Here is a 20,824-nt window from a genome sequence, read left to right as displayed (position 1 = left end):
CTAGCTAACGTTAGTTAAGCTGGCTAACTGGCCCTTCGTGAGCGCAAACATTATCCTCACACTTCATCGCAGTCATTTTTTCCTGTAAAAATACGAATGGTAGTATTCACATAGTAAGCAAACAATATTCGGCATGATTGGTTGTTACAAACAGGTTATTTTGTTTTTGATTTGCAATTGAAATTCCATCTCGTTAGTTAAGCGACGGAAAGTGATACAGGCCTGCTAGCCACACATGCTAAATCACGCCGCGGCGTAAAGGACCAGCTATCTAACACTGTCTAGGAATTTGAGTTGGGATGTATGGCCACCCAATAATGTAGCTACGTGTAACCATAAACAAGCGTGTGATTTAACTAATTAGCTAGCAATCGCATCTTTCGTGGACAGCTGTGTTAGCGGATTCATTTATTAATGAGCTAGCTACTTTTCAAGTAGCTACAAGAAACGCCACTTCCGAGACTGACAGCTAGACTAGCTAGCTAAGCTAGGTTGTGAGGAAGGCCTGCCCTGGAAATGTCGTTAGCTAATAAACTGGAAAGCTCCTGTTAGTTTATAATGGAATCATCATCCGGTGTCGACTGAATTAACTAGCTAAATAACCGGCGAAACGATAACATTGATTTACACCAGTCAGTCTCGCACACAATTTTAGTCACTGTTGCGGAAATTATTAGTTCTGTTCGAGTCAGTTAACTATGTCGCTTGTTAGCTCTATGAATACTTACATTTTATTGTGGCGTCCAACTAGGTAACGCTGGCCAGCTAGGTATTTCTGTTCAGCATATCTGTATTTGAATATTTTTTGTAGAAATTGGTTGGCGAGCTAACTTGCCTGTCTCTTATGCGCTAATATTTGAACTTGGATAATGGAAAATGAGTCTTATTAGCTGACACATTAAAGATTGATGCTGTGTCAGTTGGGGAATTACGAGGATTCTGTACCCATTTAATTTAGCTAGCTGGGTTTAACTGTCGAGTTTGTGATGCCATTAGACAGTGCATTTTTTGGGGATACCGACTTGCTTTGTTGTTTTGGGGCAGAGAAACCCTTGCAGGGAATTTAGGCTGAATACCCTATAAACGGCCTCCTATATTTACAGTTAACGTTTCATCCGGTCTATTTTAAAGCAAGACTTGACGCCTCTGAAACATTATCCACAGGTTGTAGCCTGTCTAACCGTGTAGTTCTGCAACTTAATCTATACGTTTGTGCACTCCTACTTATCGTGTTCATGATATAACCGGAAGCGATAGCAATAGATTTTATGTTGATCGATATTCTTTTTGTGCTTTGTTTGTGCCTGTGTGAGGTGATTTGCATGTAGCTACTCATCTTTGCCTGCCGACAGCAAGTGCTTCGAGTGTTTGGTTTAGCATGCTGAAGATAGCGAGCACATGTGCTGACCAGGAAGTGTAGGGTAGCGAGTGGTGCTCCCCGTGGTCCCTTGCAGTGGTATGCAGGGTATCAGGTGTACATGTAAGGCCCGGGCACTGAAGCACTTCCATTCGTAGGAGACTGTTCAATGCTTGAAAAAGTTTTTTGGTGTTCAGTGCATTGGTGTCTGTTGGTATTTTAATATGGGGGTCACAGTAATCGTGCATTATTGTTTCTATCTTAAAGTAGCGCAAGTCATTTTGTTCACATTTTCCTGTAAATTTAAGAATAGTCCAGAAGAGTCACAGAGGCCTGGTATTCTTGCCAGAGAACATGCTGTGAATGGTAAATTAGTACAACGTAGTTATATGCAAAAGCCGTGCTTATATAGGCTCATAGTGTTGTGAGTGTCACTTGTTGACAGAAATAGAAATAATGTAATGCAGGTTGACAGAGTTGAAGCTGTGGTTCTGTTTGGTAGCCTAATTTTTTATTCAGATGTTGTTTCCTGCATCCATTTAAATCATGCATTGGGACACTGAAACTAGTGACCCGAAACTAATCAAATGTTTGGAAGGAGGTATCAGATCTTTTTTTTAATCTGAGACAGGTCTTCAGAAAGAGATTTAGACTTTTTATTCTTACAGTTTCTTACTTGCAAATTGTACATTGCTTTTTAATCAGTTAAAAGTTGATCCAACCAAAGTTGTTGAAAAATCATCTCTTTTGGACATTAATGATAGTCATATAAAGTACAAGTCTAGAGTAGTACATAAGTCTCAAAATTCTTCATGGCTCAGTCTTGAATTAACCTCTGTTGCCACAAACATCTAAATTAAACCTTAAGGAGCACAGACAATTGGTGAATTTACCATATCTATCCAGAAATCCCTGAATCATTTAAAATGTCACAATATTTTGTTTCGTGTTTGCACGGAGCAAAGCTCTGAAAACCCTTTTTTACATTCTGGCCTTACTGGGATTTGTGGAGCGAGTTGACAACACAGGCGCCTCTGCCAGGGGATTTTTACGCATTAACATTGTTTACACTTGGCAGGCACGGCGGTGGGTACCTAGCGCATTGCTAATGACGACAGATGCAAATCTGTGTCAACCTAATTTTAATCACTCATTTAGTGTCTGACCGCTATGAAAACAAATGCGGCATGAAAAAGGTTTGATCACATCTTACTCATCAGTTCTGTGGCATCTGTGATTTATGGAAAGCAAAATGAAAACATAGAAAAGGAGGACTTGTATTAGGCAGGGAGGGGAACACCACCATTTTTAAGGTAATCAACAACAGGAAAGTGGTACAACGATATCAGCGGCCTTCTAAATTAAGGTCTAAGACAATAGATTACAGTCAGGGTTCACAAAAGTTGTGAAATTAAAGTCAGTAAAGAAACACTTCACAGCTATGTAAGCACAAGCTATAATTTGGAACTTCCCAGTTTTTCAGTAGTTAGTAAATCCAAGGTCTAGGGAAATAATGAAACTGGAGTTCCTTATGAATATGAGCTCACAGCCTCTGTGTATTTCACAGTTAATAAAAGTGTGTTAGGTACTGGAAATCTTCTGTATCATTCTCTGGGTGTTTTTTTTTTGTTTGTTTTTTTACAGTTAATTTCATATTATTCTCATATAACCTGTAAGCAGTTTTAAACAAGGTAGATGAGCAACTATGCACCTCTCCACTAAGCAGCATTATCTTCTGTTGCAGCCTCTTCATTGATTGGCTAAGTACTTCTTGTGCTTTTGTACAGAAATGAGAAATGAAACAATTCAGAATTCGCAAAGACAAAAAGACAGGCTAGAGAGTATAACATGCGGCATTCATTTGGATTATATGCTTAAACATTCCTGCTTTTTCTGGTGTATTAGTCTGCAGTTGCTAAACATTATTCTGTCAAAAATGAAATTGATTGTTCCGGTTCGATGTTTACCAGACAAATGAAATTGGTATACCAGATGAAATGATAATTGATCAACTGACATTGCTGTGAAGGAAATGCAATTTACATTCACCTGTGCTTATCAGCCACACAATATGAAATGGAATCCACTAGATAAGAATTATTTAGCCCTAGCTCTTTACACTAGTGAGAAGAGATACTGTGGTTTGAGTTTGTTTATCAGTGAAAAATGGGAAGCACTTGCGTAGAGGCAGTGGCTTACCTTCGGCAGTATATTCTTGTGGTAATGTATTTTACATTGGCTCTCTGTTATGATTGTCATGAAGGCCTAAGCTTAGAGTTTGATACACTTTTTAATATGACTTCAATACCTGTGTTCAAGCGATGGTGATGTTTTCATAAGAAGTAGAATACAAAATGCAAAGCAACAATTTTATGAGAGTTATGAGTTATGTTGGAGAAATTAGAGAGTCATTATTCCCTTGTGTCTGAATGTGTGTACAGGGCACTTATGTAGAATTGTTCTTGGAACAGTTCACTGCACATGAAGCTGGGGCTTGAAGTAAACTTACTGCGAAAGTCAATGAACTTTTGAAAGCTGACCCTAATGAAGGTGTCTAGATTGAAGTGTTAAGAACATACTAAAGAAGGGATACTTGTGTTCAAGTCCTTCAGTTCTCATAGAACCACTCCTTGGTGCCCTTTTCAAGGAGGATTTTGAGGAGTAAACTTTAGGTTTAGACAGAAGTTTGATACCTACCAATCCCCGATGTCCAAAGTTTGCAGCCCTGCTTTCAGCATTGCACTGGTGAAACTCGCCACCCGTGAGTGACATCGCAGGAGGTTGCTTCCAAACATTGTGGAAAAGCGAAGCCATACCAGAGGGGAAACATCTGCAAGCGATGTCTCGCCATCACTATTCAGATCAGGCTTTATAAACAAAAGCCTGTTTGCGAGCATCAGTTTAAACCTGGCGCTTTGCAAATCCACTAATGTTTATATTCCACGGATGCATGAGTCTAATCATTGGTGTCTGTTGTCAGCACATCCAGAACATGGCAAGATCAGTCAGTTTGCTCGAACAGCGGCATCAGCTCATGCCTGTGAACAAGAGGAAAAGTTGATACAAGTTTGTATCGGACTTCTGAAGGAGCTTAACGGGACCCAATTTTGCTTGGAATAGTAGGATGGTACTTGAAGAGTGAAAAAGAAAAAAGTTTTGCCTTGCTACTTGCATGGCTGGGGAAACCTTTTGTAAATGCCCTTTCACATCCACAGTTATGAACTATACTATCAGATTGAAGCTGACAAGGAGTTTTACATTGTAGGGAACACTTTTGAGGAGAAAAGTGGATTATACAGTGGAAACAGTGGTATGAAGTTTGATCTTGTGCAATGCAGTACAGTTGAAATTTACATGTACATTACATTTAGACTGGTACATAACAAACATGGCCTATTTAAGGTCATGTTAGGTTCTCATGTTTGCCTGTGACATGCAAAAAATGGACCCTAGGCAAAAGTTTAGGTTGACAGTGGGAACTGTAGCATGATATAAATGAAATGGTGAATTTTAGCTTGCTGTCATTGTGGAGTTTGATTTTTGCCTCTGGTGTGCAGTGGGCTGTCTTCTGAAAGCATCACCTTCAACTGATGGTCTTCAGAGCTTTTCTTTTTGGAGAAACGGTTGCTCGCATGTCTTCCTCTGACCATATGTAAGAATAAACAGTGTAGCATAATGCTTTTAATACTCAAAAAAGATCATTAGAAAAACAAGCCCACACAAGGAACTAAAATATCCTCTTGTGTTTTGCTAGGCATTATTTCAACAGGTCTGTTTCACCTAATATGATTAAAATGGCTATCGCTTAATTTCCCTTCCCTGCTTCAAGTTGGATTGCAGAAATGCATGAAGTGCAACATGCATGAAATACTGTTTCTCATTAAAAATCAAAGATTTACTTAAACAATATTTTCAAGGGTACGTAATCCCATAATATATCAATAGTGATGCATTTCAGTTAAGGAGAGTGGTTTTTGTGTTGTTTTTCTCAACTTTGACCAAGTATATTTCACTTTTCTTAGTAAGAACAGATTCAAATGAGGATGTGTCAGGAGTCATGGAGTTAACATAATAACTGAAGTTGCAACAATAATTTATATTTTCTCATAATTCACTCTGCTTGTGTACCAGAACAACCATTTCATATTCGAGCCTAGACAGATAACTTGAAGGCTAGTCTTTATCTGGTGTGAAATGATTAGACACATCAGAATAGCTCCTGGACTGTAAAACTGTCTCTCTCATGCTGAGACAGAGGGTTTGAATACATTTTTCTTTGACAGTATTACACAGCCGTGGAGAAAAACAATGACCTCACCACGGGGGCCAGGCACTTACTACAGATCTCTTCAGCATGCACAACTTGTCACTGGCCTCCAGTAAAATGTTTTTTCACTCTGAGCCGTTAGTGTAATGATGACCTGTAAGTTGACCCCAGGTCATTTGTGTTGTGAATTATTCAACACTGCTACCCTAATTTTGCTGTTATGCTGGCACTGGGCATGGCTTCCCCACAGGTTGCCACTCTTGAACATGCAACTCTGATGATGTAACTTGTCTGTTGCTGGCCTTGTAAAGCGCAGTCATGGGTGGCGCTAGAGAAATGCAGAATGACATTGTCATTGTGGAAAACAGTTGTGAAGCAGGACCTGGTAAGAGAGTTGGTGTTAATTTAATATACATTTCTTGCCATTTTAGTTTATAGAATTACTGCATGTTCACATGGCCCTGTAGCAATATAGTGTGATAGCTATAGCTATCGATTGACAGGTTAACTTTACATTTATCACAGAAAGTATGGGTACTGTATATAATTGATTAATGTAAAACACAGCGGACTGTATGTAAGTTTTTATCTTCGCTAGCACATTGATTGGGAAACGAAAGCTCAAGTGCTCCCTAAGCTTGCATTTTCGCCCTGTCTAGGTGTCTGCTCTGGCATATACCCCTTCTATTCAGAGTGTAATGCCATCTATTATAGCCTGGATACTGTAATGGAAAACCAAGGAAGCCTTTTCAGGGAGGCCCAGCTTGGCATGGTTCCAACAGTGGGAAAGCAACATTAGAGTGTCCACTATCTTAGGTCCACCTATAGCCATGCTTGAAACTCTTAAAAAAAAAAAAAAAAAAAAATCTTCATTGTTCATTTTCAGCAACAGGGAAAGTAGATAGAGTGAAAGAATATTTTTCAGGCCTAGAAGAACTGCAGGCCTTGCAAAATTATTCTGGCCCATAATTTTGTATCTTTGTAGGGTATGAAAATGATGCTTCAATATTGTGCAGCAGGCGAACATCATTATTCCAGCTGAGGAAAATGTCTTACTCCGTCAGTTATTATTCATGCTGCTCTGTTTGCCAGAAGGAATACAATTGTTTGTGCATTTCTCCCTATATGGGGTATAATGGAGAACAAATAATGTTTTGGCTGTGTAGTGTTCCATAAAATATTAAGAGTTTATGGATGTGATGTAAATAGAATCTATGGCATGAAAATACACAGTGGTAGTTGATTGAATTAGACTCTAGTTTGGGATTGTTTTATTTCTAAAGTCAGTTACAATAGATCTGCTTTGCCTGTTTCTGTTTTGGTGCTGTTCAGTTTCAGCTGTTTTATTAACCTGTAATTTCATGTTAGTATTGGGAAATAAAAAAACTTTGACCATGATGCCCGACATGACATCACGCATATGTTCAATATTGGATCCGATGCAGCAAGCTAACCTGCCTATATTTTTAATCAGTTAAAAAAGTGCATTTCTCTACTGTTTCAGTAGTGATGTTGATAAAGGGGCAACATGTTTTTTTCTGTCCCGGTTTTTTTCTTAAAGAAAAGGTATAGTTGCTCAACGTAATTGTATCTAAAATTGCTGTGTTACTTTACGTAAGTGATCTTCAAGGAAGGTAATCCCCTCTTATTCATACAGGCCTAGGAGTGTAGAACTGTGGAGAAATTTCCTCTCATTCATACATTGGGCACCACTCCCTGCTCAGCAGCTCTCCAGTGGTGTCGTCCTGCATTACCCAGCGTTGCCGCAGTGCTTCCAACTGCCCGCTGTCCACCCCGGTACTCTCTGCCAGTCACGGCGCACAAGAGAAGGATGGCATAGAGCCATACTTGGAGCACTGAACACATTGAAGCTGATAAGCTCTGAGGTTTGCCCAAGGGGAGGCCCGTGATTCCCAGGCCTCTGTCTGCACTCACTCCGTCCCAGCAGCATGCTCTTCCCCTCAGACTCGGCAGGCGAGAGCCAGGCTTATCAGTAGGATAGGCCTTTCTTATCCCAGAGGGCCTCTGGGGCCTTCCGTGTTTCTAATGTGAAGTGTGTGGAAATACAATTTGTAATCACTTTGTTTGGGTCTTTCCCAGTGCAGAGCCTTATTGCATTATACATAGGGACATTAATGGAGTTGACTTCATCTTCTCATAGTTTTATGTATTTAAGAATGCCCGTTCCCAGTAAAGAGCACATCAGCTAATGGATAGTCAGTGCCTAACAAGGGAATCAGTTGCGAGTGTAGTGCAGGTGAAGTACTGTATCAAATTTAAATGTGGTGCGTAATCCCAAATGAGTCACACTGTGAACCATTACACATAACGTAATGTGACTGAGGATTGTGGCTGTGAGGCGGTATTGCATGCTAACTGGCAAGCGTTGGTGAGCAGGGCTGGGATGAGTTCAGCTTCAGCTTAGTGCCCCTTGATGTATTTTCAACAGCGCGAACAAAAAAAAAAAAAAAAAGCCTGTCGTCCGAAATGAAATATGCCCTGTCCTTGCTTCCGTTAAAGCACGGAGTTTGTGTCTCGTTTTCTGCTTCCTCAGCATCTGCTTGTTACTCAGTGTGTATTTTCTTGCCTTTTTTTTTTCTTTGCTGTTGCCAAACTGTTAAGATGAGGAATTGGCTATATATATTCTGTTTACAATGGCCGATACAACTGAGGAATTTTGTGTTCGGATCATTACTTACTCGCTTCATCTCCGTGGCTCAGTTTCCCTCGTATTTCTGCTCGGGCGCAGAATGAGATCGGCTCGTTTTTAGGCGCGAGACTCTCAGCGCCAAATCTACCCCCACAAAACATTGAAACAAGTGTGCACTTACTGAATTCGTGAATCAGTTCTCGATTTGAGATTGTACGCTAGCGGTAGGCTACTCAATACTGTATGTTTGGATTCTGCATGAATTTAGTTAGACATTTGCACAGCCTGCAGGTGACTTGTCATCATTTTCTGCTGTTTTCATAGACAGTTAGATACAGTGCAGATAAGCTAAGACTGTATTGTAGATAAGCGGTAGGGCGGCAGTATGGTGTGGTAGTAAAGAAACTGGTTTTGCAATCAAGATGTCGCATGCAAATGAAAAGGATTGTCTGACTGCCACCTAAATCGATGATACAGTAGAAATGCGAAAGAGGCATGTCTGCTTTATTCTGGGCCGCCGACATGGTTGCCGCTTGCTTGAAGTGTCGTTATGAAGCTCTCACATTTACCTTGTACCTTGTCAGCGATTCCTGAGGAAAACTCGAGGTTGAGACGTGCTGTTTAGCTTTGACATGGATCATCAAAGCCTTTCCTTTCCTGTCCTGTTTTCTTCCATGTTGTCATCAGTTTGAGTGATTTGTTGCTGTGTACACACAGAGCAATATTCAGCCTAATAAAAAAGCGCACTGTGCAGTTGCTAGTTGCTTTTCTATTTTATTTTTGATTTTTTTTTTTTTGGGGGGTGGGGGGGGGCGACCCTTTTGACCAGAGAGCACCCTGCGCCGCTCTGGCCTTGTTCGGCTTTGACAGAACTCTTTATGACTGAACCCTTTTCTCCAAGCCTGTGTCAGTTTTGTGCAAAGGCCTGCAAAATCATTGGAGAGTTGATTTGTTCTGTGCGCGAATTCGCCCCAGAGGGAAGGCCAGCCGGGCCTCAGACTCCTTATTGCTTGTCCATTCAGAGCTCAAGTGGCTTGTCAGCCACTTCAGGTAGCACGCTGTTAATCCTGAGTTCTCCAAAGCAAAAAATGACCCTCCTTTAATTTGCGTGACAGAGTATTTGCCCTCCGTCCTCAAGTGTTTGATATGGTGTTCGGAAGATGGAATGGAGCTTTCCCGTGTGAGACAAGTTATCTGTACGAGTGAAATTTATGAAATGCTCCCCGATGTACTACGTCACTTGCCACAAAATGCCATCTGCTGGCTTTCTGCAATCCGCTTAAACCTGAAAGAAATCACTGTAGTGGTTGTATAACCTAATCTAAATATAACTTCAGAAGAAAGTGATGGTAATTGAAATGTTGGTAGTGCACAAGTGCAGGCAGGCCAGGCCCGCCAACTGCTCTCTGTAAGGAAAGTTCACAGGTGCTCTGGGACGCAGAGAAAATGGAAGCTCGGATTTCACACGGCGCTGAAGAAATGCTCCCGTATTGAGTCAGTGTATATGAAATGTCACCTGAGAGATTTGGATGTCATTGTCGATGCGCGCCCAGGTGTTTTTAGTGCTTAACAGCGCTTTAAAATGACTTTTGAGTGACAGGATAACCAATTTGCCGTTCCTCTTTGTTTCCACAGAGATGCTACGAACACAAGCAGTACAGGAATGGGCTGAAATTTTGCAAACAGATCCTCTCCAACCCCAAGTTTGCTGAACATGGAGGTAATGTATTTTCCACAAACCCTACTATACGCTTGGACAGCATGTATTTTACCTTAATGTGTCATTTACATTGGGTTAATGGTAGCTGCTGCCTCCCTGGAGGACAGTGTGGCCCAGGCTCTCAGTTCCGGGTTTAAGCGTACCCTGCTTTGTCCTCGATGCCGTACAGTGAAATTAAGCAAATCCGTGTAGCTGTGTTTGGCCTTCCCCTCGACTTATACACGGCAGTTACAAGACTCGCCTAATTGTCTTATTCGCACGTTAGCGCGAAGCTGGCTGCGATTAGCCCGAGCGCGGTCCTGTCTGAGCCTCACCCTTTGGCGGGTGTCCAGCGGTAGCAGGTCCGAGGCAGATGCCTGGCCGTTTGGAGCGAGCGGCGACTGCTCTGATGGCGTGACAGCGCGTGTGAGAAGCTCACTCGCGCACTCCTGTTCTGCACCGACTACTACTACATCCATACGTCACAGAGGGCCACTGGCCTGAATCAGGGATGCGTCTTCCCAGTGGCATTCAGACGTTCGAGATGCCTGGGGTGGATTTTGGACAACAAACACAATACCCCTCCCTCTTCCCCTGGCATTGTACAAAATGCCATAAACTCCGGAGTTAATGACTCCCAGCAGAGCTCAGCATTCATTGGCACTTTGGGAGAAGGAAAGTGAATTATGTTAGTGAAATATCCCTTATTTCACAAGCTTGTAGGCTTTCCTGGAATGGGCTTTCAAATGCATTAGTAAAGAGCGCATTTGTTCCCTGTTGCACTACCCAGTAACTTGCTGAGCAGCTAAGGTATTGGTTCAAGCAAAGCAAGATGGAATCAGTTGTTCATTTATAATCGCATTGCGTTATGTATCAGGTATGGCATACTTGATATGCATTTTATTTGCATATTAAGGTAGCTGTAGCTTATTAATGTTGTATAATTGGAAAGTGTAGTAGCCACGTCCTGGTTGCTGAAAGCAACGTGAGTGCACTCCTGTGAGTGCATCAACAGGTATTAAAGCTGAGTTGCAGAAACATTTTGGCTCTATTACATAATCTTGGCAAACCGGCCAGTTAGCTAATACAATAAACATTTGTTTAGAAAACAAATGTTTCACTTGCTAGCTAGACAGCTAGCTGCATAGCTGACTAATGTTGCATTATCCTGCCATTTGACACGAAAGTGGTTTTTGTTTTGCTTGTTACGTGGTTAACCTCATTCACTACCTAATTCACTGAATTGTCACACTGCTTACAAGCACGCAGTTTGGTCAGCGAGTTAGCCAGCATGCTACACTGCAGAGAGGAGCAGAGAGCTGTCTATAGCACAGTTTCCTGGGGTATGGGACTGGTGGTCTCAGATAATTGATCAGGGTTCTAATCCTGCCTCTGAAGTCATTGCATGAGAGACCGGTCTCATGTGGAAGCGGCACATGTTAGCACGTGTGCAGGTGTGTGTCTGCAGGTTGTTACCTCCCGTTCGTCTGTATTCCCCTCACAGCGGGTTGCCTGAAATGACACGTTTGTTTTTCGCGTGCAGATATCATTTAAATCTGTTCCCATTCTGCCACGCTCCACCCTTTTCAAGGAGTGTCACCCGCCTCACGGTTTGTAAGCCTCATGTATGTTGAGGCAGGGAGCCACGTTGAGGCAGGGAGCCGCGTCGCGTTCGCCTGAATCGAGATGGCTCTTCCGCCCGAGGGCTCCCGCCGTCGACTGTCAGCTCGCTGTCACGATCCGGCGCTGTCCTTCAAGTCTGCCGAGGGAGCGAAACATCTTGCCGTCATTAAAAATTCAAACTTTCATATCGAGCATAATGGCAATTTCAAATGTGAACACAAAAATAGATCCCTGCTTTTTCCTCTTTCCATCGCTCTCTCTGTTGGTACAAATACAGAATGCAGAATACAGTCTATTGCATTGAGTGAAGCAGGGACTTTGCTGTTATGAACTACAGTTAGCTTGTGTAGCTCTGTGCATGTGACTGAAGGAATGGAGTTTACCGAAGGAGAGGACTCTGCTGTAATCAGGGAATGGGTCCCTGTTCCAAGGTTCCTTGCGGTTCTATCTCTAGTGCCTGTTTGCTCGACGCCGCCGCGTTCTGCCGGCAGGGTAAAGCAAACGGCCGCTGCCTTGCCAACGACCTTCACCCGAGCGCGGCGAGGTCGTCCTCTCATTGCGAGACGCTCTCTCCCCCTCTTGCAGAGACGCTGGCGATGAAGGGGCTGACCCTCAACTGCCTGGGCAAGAAGGAGGAGGCCTACGACCTGGTGAGACGGGGTCTGCGCAACGATCTCAAGAGTCACGTCTGTATCCTCCTCGTCACGCTAGCCGCCAGCCGCCCCCCAACTCAATCCCCCCCGACCTCCCCCCTCCCCCCCCCCCAGTGCGCAGACCGCCGAGCAGAGAGTGTGACGACGCACTGGAGCAGAGCTCGCAGGCACCCTGATTCGTCCCTCTGACTCGGGCGAAGGAGTTCAATCCAAGCCGTCTTATAACACTGATAAGCCAGAGCGGTGGTAGGGTAGCGGTATCTTACCCCAGACCCAGTGGGGTCTGCTCACCCTGCGTGTCACCCTGACTGCAGGGGGCAGTGTTTTCCAAAGATAAGAGCACATATACTCTTAGAGAGGCAGCCAGTCGTACAGTACAGCATGCCGGTCGGTACGTGGCGGGTTGATATCATTTCACAGCCACGCAAGTATATTGTGATTTATGCAGTCCGACATCAGGGTTGCTTGGGGTGAAGATTAAATGCCTGGTCCATAAATTAATTTTGACTTTCTTTACTACTCTCCAGACTGCTGATTTAAATATTACTGGAGGCCCAACAGGAATGTTTCTTACCCTGTACCAATGATCGTTTCACTTGCAAAGACAGCTAGGTTATTTGGACATCAGAGAAACGCATGGCGTTACATTTTTATTTTTGGGGAAAAAGATGGATTGGTGACGGTGACACAGTTCTAACCACATGCTTTGATTGCAAGATACCAGTACTGCTGCACGCACGTGAATATATTGATCTTTTTATATGCACAGTGTATATTGGCTGTTTAATAGGTAAGTATTATGTGAAATGATGGTTTGTTTTAGCGGAGGCCCTTTTACAGATGCTGCTGATTCCGCTCTAACAGTCTGACCGTGCGGTCAGGAACAGGCGTGTTCTCCTTAACCAGCCTCCTCCTCAGGCTGGCACGTCTACGGCCTGCTGCAGAGGTCGGACAAGAAGTACGACGAAGCCATCAAATGTTACAGAAATGCACTGAAGTGGGACAAAGACAATCTCCAGATCCTGAGGGACCTCTCCCTCCTGCAGATCCAGATGAGGGACCTGGAGGGGTACAGGGTGAGTGCAGCCCCACTGGGTCACACAGTGGCACAGTCAGCATCCCCCCCCCCCCGTGTCTGACCAAACGTGGAACATTCCACTGCAATGGGGAAAACTGCAGGCAGAGGTGTAGTCTGAGGTGAAGTTTGAGTGTTTAGCAAAGTTACAAAATTGTTTTTTAATCAGAAAAGAGTCCAAAGGTATCACTTACATGGCATTTAGTTTCAGCTAGACCTGTGAGAACAGGAAAAAAAAAACCAACTGAACTTGCTTCACTGTCCATTTGGCCTCTCATTCGCATTATTCGAGCACAGGGCTGTTCTCTGAGAAATTACCACTGAACTGCTGATCAGTTGTCAGTTTTGACATTGTAGAACAGCAGTTGGGTCAGGTGGTCTTGAGGGGGAGGAGCCTGGATGTCACGCTGCTCATTTGCCAGCACAGTAAAGGGAGGCGATGCAATGTGGCAGCCTCTCTCCAGCTGCCAACCATGCGGTCTGACCAAAGTTATCATTACCGCCTTACTTCAATGCCGCCGCCTTTGTGTTTAATAACATCTTTCCAGAGTGCATCAGACTTGACCTCATTGCTCATTTCAGTGTCTCGCATTCTTATTAAAATAGACCGAAATATTTTAATGCTGGTAACAGAAGCATTAATATTCTCAGCGGTTATGCAAGCAGATGCACTGAAATATCCCTCCAGTTTGAGGACCGAATTGGTTATGGGCGATCTCATCTGTGACAAATTATGAATTCGTGGAAAAAAAAAAACATCTTGAGGGCCTTCTCTTCATCTTGGAGGCCATCGGCAGTTTAAAATGTATGAAAAAGATTAGAAACAAACGTCTCAGGCCTCAGCGCATTGTCTGCCAATTTGAACAAAGGAATTTCTGGGACCTAAATATCGAGGAATTATAGGCACTGGCAGTGGGAGGAATAGAGCGTGTGGAACCGGAGTTTGTGGAAGGTGTGTGTGGAGGTGCTGTGTGTACTGCAGCAGCAGTAGTGTGCCTGTCCAGCTCTGACAATCTCTCTGTCTCTTTATCCGGCTAAAGTCTGGCCTGGCACCATGAATCAGCAATGTGCTCCTCCTGCCAGCCTCTTCTCTCTCTCTCTCTCTCTCTCTCTCTCTCTCTCTCTCTCTCCCCCCACTCTTTCCTTCCCTCTGTCTGTCCTCCTTTGCTCCCTCTCTCCCCACTCTCTCCTTTCCTCTGTCCTTCTCCCTCCCTCTCCATTTCTCTCGCTCTCTTTCTCATTTTCCCTCCCTACTCCTCTCTCTCCCTCTTTGTCCTTCTCTCTCTCCCTCTCCTTCTCTGCCTCTCCTCCCTCCCTCTCTTTCCCTCTCTCGTGTCGGCTCTTCGTCTCTCCGCGCGCTCTGTTTCCACTTAAGCGGTGTAGCCTTGGAGCTGGACCTCTGCCAGAAGAGAGCAGCGCTCGGGAGTCCAGAAGACTCAGCAGAAACATTCAGAGAGCTGTTCATCCCTGTTACTTAAAATACGAAGGGATTCAGTCGTGTCCCTGGAGCTCTCAGCCCTGCAGACATTGATAATGCTGCTTAGATTTATTTTCTTTCCTCTCTGCCCTGACTAAAATGAGGGCATCATTTCTTCATTTCTGAAGATTTGACACCAGCATCAGGATCAGTTTGCATAACACCCCCCCATTAATGATTAATGTAACCATTGCTGTGCTGGCCTAAATTGTTAATTTTCTTAGCCCTCACCCGTACTCAGTTCACATAGATTACATGGTTTCCCACCTGGATATTTATTAAAATATTTCAGATTCAGAAGACTTTGTACAAAGGACTGTATCCTACATACAGGATCATCAGTGCTGTCATAAATTGCTGTGCTTTTTAAATTGTGCTTTTAAATTTTGTCTCTTGTTGCCGCCTTTACCCTGACGCTCATTGTGCCGCTTGAAGTTGTTGAAGTTTGCCGTTCGAAAGTATATCGTACTAGTTGCCCTTTAGGCTGTAATTGTAAAAATCTGATAGTACTGCGTCCTCAAACAGACCTTGCTCTCAGCTGAGAACTGTCTCATTGTGGAACTGTACACATCCTGTCCCCGTACTGTCGCTGTACCTACTGTATGCACTTTTGTAAGTCGCTTTGGATAAAAGCGTCTGCTAAATAAATAAATGTAAATGTAAATGAACTGGCAACCCTCTGGTTCTCTAATGGTTTTCGGTATGTGTTTTCAGGAGACCAGGTACCAGTTGCTCCAGCTGAGGCCGGCACAGAGAGCCTCGTGGATCGGCTATGCAATAGCATATCACCTTCTGGAAGACTACGAAATGGCTGCAAAAATCATAGAGGAGTTTAGGAAAACGCAACAGGTAATCAGCCGGGTTCCCAAACCTTTGACATGAAACTGGCCACGCACACGAATGGTTTGGATTTCAGGGGGTTGGTTCTGACTCAAGTGTTGTCTTGTCTAAAGGGCTGAAGTCACCCTATTCAGTCAAAGCTGGTAGGGTAGACTTGGCAGCTGTAGGCACTGAGTCAGGCCAAGGCCTTTTCTCCTTGGGTGGAAAGGGGGGGGGGGGTTGTGTGTAGGCACGGCGGGGGCGAGAAAGGACAGAGGGGAGTACACAAGACTCTACAAACTTGAAAACACCATGACTCACCAACTCCCTCCAGGCTCTTTTAAACTGCCACCTATTTGTCTTCCCTTTGAGAACAAGCCCCCCCCCCCCGCCCCCCTACAATGTATTTATGGCCTTTCTCTGCTTTCTATTTTGGGGTTGTTTGTCCCTGCTTTGGGTCTGGAGCAGGGCGTGTGAGAGGCGTGGTGGCTGGAGAGAGCGCAGTAGGTAGAATAGGTATTGTGACGGGCCTGCACCTTTAGAACGCAACTCGGACGCGCTCCACCGTAGCACAATGCCACACCGTCGCTGTGCCTCTCCCTGATAAGGAGCCCCGCTTCCAGGAATTGTCCCCCTCCTTCGTTTTCCCGCTATTCCTTTCGTTCCTTCCAGCGCAGCGGGGCTCAGACGAGCTGGCACCCAGCGATCAGGCGATCCGAGTCGGCTCCATGCTGTTCGGACCGGTCACCGGCGCTTTGTCACCCTTCAGGGATGGGAGTTATAGGGAGGTGTAGCTACTGCGCTACTCTCTGAGGGGATGAACGCACTCTCAGGTGCTTTCCACAAAGCTCAGAGGGGCACTGTTGGTGTTGGATAGCAATTTGAACAGCTGAACGTACAGTCAAGCTGTTTACCTTGATACTGAGAATGTCAAATATGTGATCATTTGTCCTTACTGTGGCGTGAATGTGTAACTTATATCTTCAGAATGCTGACGTTATAAAGAGAGAGTTGTGGCGTTTTAATAACGGTGGCATTTTGTGGCATTATGTTACTTGGAAGTATTCGTGATCCCTGGATAACAGACACTGAAGGAAATTGAACAGCAGCTCTGGAAATGTCTGCAGTTTCAGTCCTTTTAAATTTTTTATTTTTTACATTTCATTTTGTATTTGAAAAGACCAGAGGGCCTATGTGTATGGATTGGTCCTGAGAGCATTGTCCAGTTTCTGTATATCGAGTATTTGTCATGATGGCATGTTCTGTGGTAAACCCTCAACTCTTGCCAGATGGTGCTCTGGTGTTCCTTCATGTCCTACTGGCCGCTGTAGTGCCATTCTCACTCTGCTGGTTCTCATAACATCCCTAGACCTCCCCTTTTACCCATATGAGCGTTCCTTTGGCAGGGGGACAAGGTTGTCAACATTATACTTAAATCATATAACACACCAGCTATTTACAGTTCACTTTAAACTTTTAAGCACCAATTTAATCAGTGTTTAGTTACAGAGGTTACAGAGCCACACATCGATAAACGCCAATCTAACTAGATAAACGCCAATATGAATGGTTGGATGAAATTGGCACTGTTTAATCTGGGAGATACTCATTCGTTTGTTCACATTAAAAAGTAATTGTTAGCGTTTGTTTTAAAGTTAAGTTAGTAGATTTTCTGCATCTGGGTTGAAGTTGGATTCGCAGTAAGGAGCTGAAACAGACACATGCAGGGAATTGTGGCAAACGGCAGGCAGCCAAAATGAAAACACAAGGGTTCCCCTGAGATGCCCTGAAAAAGAGTGAGTAGAATGGCCAGTAAAGATCACACAACATAAAGTGCACTAGGCTGTATTTGTACGTTATGTGATCGTCCCATTAGTCTCTTGCTAAGTATTGTAGCCAGGCGTCACGCTAACATCTCACTAATATTGAGGTTGCTCTCTGATTTTTGTGGGGATTCTCAGTAAAATTGTCAGGGGTGGTTACGGCGAACTCTGCACATAGCTTAGTTCCCATAGGACTACACTTGGACATACCTTTCAGGTGTATGGAAAAATAAACCGCTGTAACTGTGCGTTTCAGACATCTCCAGACAAAGTGGACTACGAGTACAGCGAACTACTGCTATATCAGAACCAGGTTCTTCGAGAAGCAGGTCTTTACAAAGAAGCTCTCGATCACCTCATGACTTACGAGAAGCAGATCTGTGACAAGCTGGCTGTGGAGGAGACTAAAGGTTTGAGTCATTTCTACATTCTGTGTTTTTGTGGTCTAAGTGAAACATGGCTGAACCTCCTTAACTATCTGTTTGACCTCTCCTTCGCTTTATTAGAGGGCGTCTAGGGTTGTTGTCTGAGAAATTAACACTGACTTGACGACCAGTCATTGAACACTTTAAATCGGCATAAATTATTCAGTTTTATAGTTAAGCATAAGCCAGCATTAGAAAGTTGGACATACCAAACCCCACCTAAAGGCCCGTCCCACAAGTCAACGGGAATAATAGGCTGCTTTGTAAATGCTGGGTACGGCCAACCAGACACTCTCCCCAAGGTTTTCTCGTATGAGCATCCTAGACGCCCCTTTTAAGGAAATGGTTCCTGAAAGCTCTGCTTAGCGCCCGGTAGGTGCCTCAGGTATAGATGAAGCCAGTGACGGGCGTGTGCGTGGGGCAGTGGGTCACTGTTACACAGAGGGCTGGCTGACACGCCGCGGACGGCGCGCTTGTCTCCGCAGGGGAGCTGCTGCTGAAGCTGGAGCGCATGGAGGAGGCCACAGAGGTGTACCGCCGGCTACAGGAGCGCAACCCGGAGAACTGGTCCTACTACCACGGCCTGGAGAAAGCGCTGAAGCCCGGTACGCACAATCCTGTGCCTGGAAGAATCTAGAACTTTCCGTTCTGTGTGACCAACGTGATGTGGTGTCCTAAAATGCAGGGGAGAAAGTGAACTATATATAAGGAATATTGCACTGTTTTTTATGTTTCTTTGCTATTGCTTCATCTCTGCTCAGAAAATGAAGTACTTCATTATGCTGCTCCCAATAGCCTTTTCCAAAGCATCGTTACAAAGCTCAGATGCAGAGCCAAGTGGTCAAAATGTACTTCTCTCACGTTATAAAGATACTGTGGCTTGCATGAAAGTATGTTGCCTTCAACTGCTTTTTTCTAAGTTTCTTCTGTTAGACCTAGTCTGCAGTTTCTTTAAAAGAGCCAATAACACACACAAAACCTCCGTTGTATTGCCAGCTTCTGTCTCCAGCTTTTGTGCTGCGTTTCTGAAATGCACTGGGACTCAGTGCTGGAGGTCTGTGGTTTCCCGACTTTGGCCGCTGTGGCTGCGTTTGGTCGCAGTTGTGAGGGCTCGTTTAACGAGCGGGGCAAGGTCCCTGGTCTCCGCGACTCGGTGTTAGGTTTCCATCGTTCTTCGGGAATCCAGGCACGCTTTCCGAACACGTGCGTCTTAAAAACAAAAAAAATATCGATTGGCTTTCGGAAACTGCATGGATGAGAATACCCGTAACCACTGTGGTTGTATAAAGTCATCTCCTCGAGTTTTGGCTCGTCTCTCTGCTGTCTTCAGTTCCTTCACTGTAGTCCTGAATAAATTGGTGAAAACCTCTTTCTCATGCATTAGCGGCGCATTTCACTCGGTGAGCTGTCATAATCCACCCAGAGACGGGGTTTTGCGCTGTGACGGGCCTGCGTGGGGTGTGCTGTACCGCGGGCTCTGAACGGGTGCGCGTCACTCCCAGCCGCCGCGGGTGGAAGGCGTTCCCCTTCACACCGTGCTCAAACCGCGCTGAACCTGTCACCGCCGCTCAGACATTATCTCGCTCGGCGGCTCCTGGGAGATGATGCAGGCCCTCACAAACGGCTGAGGACCTGGAAATGCTTCTAAACGCTTAATAATAGCTGTTAGCTGTAACACCTGTCAGACTTCCTCATGTGCCGCTTTGGTTTTGTAGACACCTTTTGGGCCTTGTCCTTGTAGCACTTGGGAACTCCCCATGCCTTCCCGATGGGTAACACTAAAGGGGTTGCTGAAATTTAGTAGAAATGCGAGAGGAGTGTTCCAAAAACCTGTCTTTTGTCAGACTTTCTGTATAGTCCCAGTCAGCCTGTCAGGGTTTCTCCCCTTATCACTTTCACACCAGTTTTGAATACCTCTTTGGGCTAGTGGAGAACAAAAAGATAAAACAGTCAGGCAGACATATACCTTTGGTTTCAGTGGACCATGTTGACACAGTCCAGAGTGACCGCTCACAGGTAGCACAACCATATGAGTGTTTCTTCCTCACACTCTCACACTTCTCTCAGACTGTGCCTGCCATCATTGTTTGGCTGATAATAGTAGTCCCTGACCTGAACCCTGTATCTGTCTTACAGCCAGCATAGAAGAAAAGCAAAAAATCTATGAAGAGGCCTGGGTAAAATATCCCAAAGGACTGGTGCCAAGGAGGCTCCCTCTAAACTTCTTGTCGGGTGAGTCATTCTATATCAATATCCCTTCTGCAAAGGGGGTTTCTCCTTTCACACCCCTGTACACTCATTAGAAGAGATGTATCAATGCACATGACATTTTCCAAAAAGATGTTTTAATGAAATTGTTGAATAAGTAAATAAATGAAGGGTGGTTTTTAATCCAGTGTTGACATTTCTAGTGTTTCACTCTGTCAAACAGGACTTGTGGTCACATCTATATACCAAAATTACATATTTGCACAGCTGAGAGGAAACTCTAGTGTTGACCTTCCAGTTGTAGATAGCCACAGTTCACCCTGGTGATCTGTCATATAAGGATAGGAGAACAGGATATTGGTGTGTGCAGTTAAAGAGGTAGCCTATAACACTTTAATCTTAACAAGGGGCCTTATTGGATCAGGTTGAATGGAAGGAGCCCCATGGGTAACTGGCCCCATCCAATAAGAGAGACACGTGACTGAAACATGAACAACAAGCTGGATTCCATAATGGTTTGTCAGCACGAGATGCTTGCGTGTCTTTGCTGAATTAATGAGTGGTGCCTCTCGTGTCTCCCTGTGGTCAGGCGAGAAATTTCGGGAATGCCTGGATAAATATTTAAGAATGAACTTCAGCAAAGGCTGTCCTCCGGTTTTCACCACCCTGAAGTCCCTCTATAACGACAAGGAGAAGGTGAGGAGATCTCCGGTCAACCTCGGTCTGCCCTGCGCTGTACTGCTCCTCG

At 44.4% G+C, this 20,824-nt stretch overlaps 1 protein-coding gene across 1 annotated transcript in view; it reads left to right on the top strand.

The window, feature by feature from the left end:
• Nucleotides 1–20,824, top strand: part of naa15b (N-alpha-acetyltransferase 15, NatA auxiliary subunit b) — a 28,800-nt gene that overhangs the window by 880 nt on the left and 7,096 nt on the right. The window contains exons 2-9 of the mRNA XM_036516440.1: nt 9,910–9,994; nt 12,182–12,286; nt 13,168–13,325; nt 15,516–15,650; nt 17,700–17,853; nt 18,354–18,473; nt 20,005–20,100; nt 20,666–20,772. Of these exons, the coding sequence (XP_036372333.1) occupies nt 9,910–9,994; nt 12,182–12,286; nt 13,168–13,325; nt 15,516–15,650; nt 17,700–17,853; nt 18,354–18,473; nt 20,005–20,100; nt 20,666–20,772 (960 nt within the window). The remainder of the gene's footprint in view (nt 1–9,909; nt 9,995–12,181; nt 12,287–13,167; nt 13,326–15,515; nt 15,651–17,699; nt 17,854–18,353; nt 18,474–20,004; nt 20,101–20,665; nt 20,773–20,824) is intronic.

Source organism: Megalops cyprinoides, chromosome 22 (genome assembly GCF_013368585.1).
Source record: "Megalops cyprinoides isolate fMegCyp1 chromosome 22, fMegCyp1.pri, whole genome shotgun sequence".
In the NCBI taxonomy this organism is placed as follows: Eukaryota; Metazoa; Chordata; class Actinopteri; order Elopiformes; family Megalopidae; genus Megalops; species Megalops cyprinoides.
This window is presented reverse-complemented; position numbering and strand designations above follow the sequence as displayed.